The following is a 4524-nucleotide window of genomic DNA, read 5'->3' as shown; positions in this document are numbered from 1 at the left end:
AATTCTTCTACAAGCCCACTGATAGAAATAGAGTACAGACAAACTGCACCATGCAGATCTAAGAGCAGCCATAGGTTATAGAGTCATAACTCCATCAAATATAATGAACACAGAGGCTGACATAATGGATATGGAAAGCAGGGCGGAATTTATAGCAGAAAAATATATTACAAAAAAAAAGACTCGGCTCGAAGGTTGAAATAATAAATCTAATAAAGAAGCTAAATTAAAATTAAGTTTTACAAAATTTACAATTTAGGTAATTCATACGATAGTGTTAAACGTAATCTGAACCTTTGTACCCCTATTACGAAAGTGCGTGAAAAGATCATAGCGTGGCCGCAAATACGCTATGTACCAGATAAATGAGCGAAGGAAACAATTACACATCATTCCTCATTGATTGTTACTTGATTAGAACTAGTTTCTGAAAAGACTTCAAGGAAATATGAGAATTGTACCAAATATCAGTTTATTAATCTAATGTTATCTCATTTAACTAAACCTACTGACAAAAAATTAATTTGGCGTCTGAAATACCACCGATTGGAAAATAGAAATTAATTTGAATATAGTCATTATAGGTATCATTTTGTTCATAAGATTTTCGACAATCCAACTGAAACTATCTCATAACAAAGAAGTAAAAAATATAAAAGCTGTGTGTTTTTCTTATTTCGGCTACTTGTTAATAATTGTGTCATCGTTGGTACGAGTCATAGGTAACACCGGGAATTGTTTCGCGCAATCAGTTCTATGGAATAGCCGCGATAGCTAGCAAACCAAATCGTTTAAGGAAATTTTGTATTTACTGAGTGTGTATGAGTATACAATATTACGACCTCAGACAGACTTAGATAAAGTTGAACGATCTCGATCGAGACGAAAAGAGCCGAAGGGTAGGGTTACTCCAATTTGTATGTCATAGGTATCGGCTCAAGACCGTCTGACTTTTTCTAAGTCCGTTCAATACCGAGCGGTTCGGAGGGTTCTCTATTTTTTTTTATTTTTTATTTTAGTCCGTGCCTTTCGGCTTTGGACAACTTCCTTTTTATAATTACAACACATGCATTCTCTTCCCTATTATCTTCTTCTGCTCTTCTCTTCCCTATTATCACCTTTAGTTCCGCCAATCCTTCTCCAGTCTCCTCTAGTATCTCTTCTATGATCCTCGCTCCTCCTGTTACTTCGTATTCCTTTATTACATGCCTTAGGTCTTCCTCTCCTTTCTTGCATAGTCTGCATCTTCTTTCTTCCTCCTCTTTCCAGTGTTCCCTCGCCCTGGTTTCGCTGCCACATCTAAATCTCACTACCATACTTCTGTCCTGCCATTTCATCTTTCCTTCCAGATACTTTGGTAGCCCTTCTTTTGCTATATTCCTGTAATGCCTGTTGTACTTGGATTCCCTTATCCTTTCCTCCCTCTCCTCTGTTTCTCTTTTCCCTCTTTCTTCCATGATTTGGTTCGCTGTCATCCTTTCTTGTCTATCTCCTGCCTCCACCAGAGGGTTCTCTATCTCTCTCTTTCTTCGGCTTCACAATAAAGAAACCAAATAAATTTTTGAGATGACCTAAAATGTTATTATTAAATATACATCTGCAATGGAGATTGTACTGGGCTGTAAGTCTCATTACAATGAGCAAATAATAGTAGTAATTTTATATATATTAAACTAGATCTTTTTATTACTTAAAAATGTTTTTGTTTAACTTACAATAATAGTTTTTCATTTTGTGATGAGATTCAATTGTAAATGTCCCATAATGCTATGTATCCATCTTTTGCAGCTGTAGCCATTATAAATTTATTATCATATGCTTTTATTCTTTCTATAGAATAACTAATATCATGTACAGTATCCTTATGTTGATTTAAAACAGCTAATGGTTTCAAAGTTTTCCAAGAATATAGTCTAATTCGACTGTCCCATCCTCCTACTGCCATAACTTTAGCATCAGGTCTAATTGTAATTATAGAAGTGCCAGGATTTGTCATTGTTATTTTGTTCTTATTATGCAGTAAATGATCAACTGATAAACTAAATATCTAAAAATGTAAAATTTATATTAATATAAGAAAAACCAATCTTAGCCTTCTATTTATGAAAGTGTTCAATGAAAATAAATATATTTCCAATTCAATTACTTATATATTTTATGCTTATTTCTTAATTTGTACCTGTATATTATTAGTAGGACCAGCAATAGCACCCTTTGATAAAGTAGTATCAAAGTCTAAAGCCATTGGACATGTCTCTACTGTTAAAGAATTTAATACTTTACTTTGTCGAACATCCCATAAGATTAACTCTCCTGCTTCATAAGCAACTAAAACTAATTTTTCATTTTTTAATGGTTTGATAGCCATTACTTCTCCCAAGTTCTTGAAATTGCAAGAATTCAATTTCAATTCTACACTAAAAGTATTTAAAGACAATATTCCAACAGTGGATTCTTTAACCGGTACGAATATTTCATTTTCAGAAAATATTTTAAACCTGTTACAGATATTTTATGAATAATTCATTTTATACAATAAGTAGAATATATATCAAGTAAATGTAACTAATTTTCCATAAAATATTACATTTAATATTTTATGTATACATATATACCTGCAATAATGACAATGTATATTAATGGATTTATATGCAGTCCACTGAGTTTCTCTTTTCTTATATATTTTCATTAAACCACATTTGTGTTGTACAAGCAAGGTATCATTTCTTAAGTTTTGCAAATTTAAGCAAGAATCTTCCTCTGATTTAATTTGGTACAGTTCTCTGTTTGTCTTTAACACGAAGAAGCTGCATTACAAAAATATCAGAGAAACTTTATCCTATATAGTTACCAATACATTTATGTCATGGTATCTATATCTGTCTTGTTTCAAGCTATAGCAAATTTGAAAAGTCATTTGATGAAGTGTGAGAAAAGTATCAAAGTATTTTATTTACATTTAAATCCCAGATATGAACATTGCCTTGAGCAGTGCCTGCATAGAGATTTTCCACATTAGGCGCCATTTGAAAAAGAATACAATTTACACAATCCATATCACCCCGGAAAACATATTTTGGATCCGGTGCAGGTATCGCCATTGAAATAAGTTTTATGTACTTTAATGTTTGTGATACAGTATAAATAAAGATTTTAATTACAAGTTTTATGTAGGAACATGTATAAATACACAAGCGAATAACATAAATACATAAATTTATCACATTACAGTAATTTTTACAAAAGGATATTTTTTAAGTTAAATGTTTATAGCAATAAACTTAGTTTATATATTGAAATAACCACATCAAAATTCACAATTTCTGGTAATGAAGAGGAGTATATTAATCACCAAGTTTTTAATTATATACGTGTTTCTACATTAACAATAGTAGAGACAGAGAGGAAATGAGAGTGCTCACGCTTTAGTTGTTCCCGGACTAGTGCTGCACCATGCGGCTAAATGTTGAAGGCCTTCCACGTTAGCATATACAAGAACTTATAAAGCTAGGAATCTGCCTTGTTTAATTCTACGCTAGCATATACAATAACCTATTTAATTCTACCGCAAACAAGGTATATTCGCTGTGGTTCTACGCTACAAAAGCCTATTTCATTGTAGGGCTCGACGAAGAAGTTCATACTTTTCTATATGAAATAGACAAATATGAGAATAACATAATCGCGCAATAATTAAACTCCATTGCTTAAGAAAGAGAAATTGTTTATTATATTTTTTTAAAAAAAGGAAAGAAGGTCTTGTATTTCAAACGATAATAGATCAATGGATTGATGCGTGAATAAGTAGCTATACTTGTTATTAATATAGAAAGAGGACATTTTTATTCATTTTAATGTCTTCCTTTCATTTTAGTTCTATTCCCACATATTCAGATATGTATATATATACATACATAAATACATATACCATATATATGTGCTGAATAATGTAATAATGTTAACAGGCATGAAAAAACGGCTTAATAATCCCAGAATACATCCAATGTTTCTATAATAATAATCCATACATTAATGTATAAATAAAAACACTGATTTATGAATTTATCTACATACACATATATACATATCCTAACTTAAACCTTTTTAAAATTTAGTAGCTACATCTGACGATAAGATTCAACTATCATAATCTGTGTAAGAAAATATAAAAAGTGAAACTAAAACAAAGAGTAAAATAAAAGTCAATTTAGTAAATCCTGAAAAAGTTAAAATTTGAACGAAATGTAAATATGTACGCTTATACTTATTAAAAATACGTATTAGAAATTGTTTCTAAGTTGGTACTAGGCATAAAAACTAAATTGCGGATATTTCTGCAATTATGATAAATACAGATATACAAAAATATGCAAAGTATGCTACATATGCAAGAATGTACGAAGTATAAAGACGAAGAATTTTGTAAAACTATAATTTTGCATAAATATCAGCAGTCTAAAACTCTTCATGCGTTATAATTGCTTATTTTACCGTGACACATAAAAAGACCACGCATATGTATAT

At 30.9% G+C, this 4524-nt stretch overlaps 1 protein-coding gene across 2 annotated transcripts; it reads right to left on the bottom strand.

Annotated features, from left to right (window-relative positions):
• Positions 1-1508: 1508 nt before the first annotated feature.
• Positions 1509-3424, bottom strand: LOC138188726 (guanine nucleotide-binding protein subunit beta-like protein 1). 2 transcript variants are annotated; one of them, XM_069130763.1, is made up of 5 exons: positions 2958-3424; positions 2616-2791; positions 2180-2498; positions 1716-2047; positions 1509-1571 (listed from the first exon to the last, which is right to left on the bottom strand). In XM_069130763.1, exons 1-4 carry the CDS (start codon positions 3099-3101, stop codon positions 1745-1747), a joined length of 942 nt encoding a protein of 313 aa, XP_068986864.1. In that variant the 5' UTR covers positions 3102-3424; the 3' UTR covers positions 1509-1571; positions 1716-1744. The 2 variants fall into 2 exon arrangements, with proteins under 2 accessions (XP_068986864.1, XP_068986863.1); XM_069130762.1 differs by lacking the exon at positions 1509-1571 and having other exon boundaries at positions 1604-2047.
• Between the last annotated feature and the right edge of the window lie 1100 nt (positions 3425-4524).

This window comes from Bombus flavifrons, chromosome 17 (assembly GCF_040668555.2).
Source record: "Bombus flavifrons isolate JBK064 chromosome 17, iyBomFlav1_principal, whole genome shotgun sequence".
Classification (NCBI taxonomy): domain Eukaryota; kingdom Metazoa; phylum Arthropoda; class Insecta; order Hymenoptera; family Apidae; genus Bombus; species Bombus flavifrons.
The sequence above is the reverse complement of the archived record's forward strand: the minus strand, read 5'-3'. Positions and strand labels throughout refer to the sequence as shown.

Coding starts and splice junctions, on each gene's coding strand:
- LOC138188726 (XM_069130763.1), bottom strand. CDS start 3,101: ATGGCGATACCTGCACCGGATCCAAAATATGTTTTCCGGGGTGATATG. Junction 2,792..2,957: donor TTCATATCTGGGATTTAAAT/GTAAATAAAATA, acceptor TTCGTGTTAAAG/ACAAACAGAGAACTGTACCA. Junction 2,048..2,179: donor GTCCTACTAATAATATACAG/GTACAAATTAAG, acceptor TTACATTTTTAG/ATATTTAGTTTATCAGTTGA.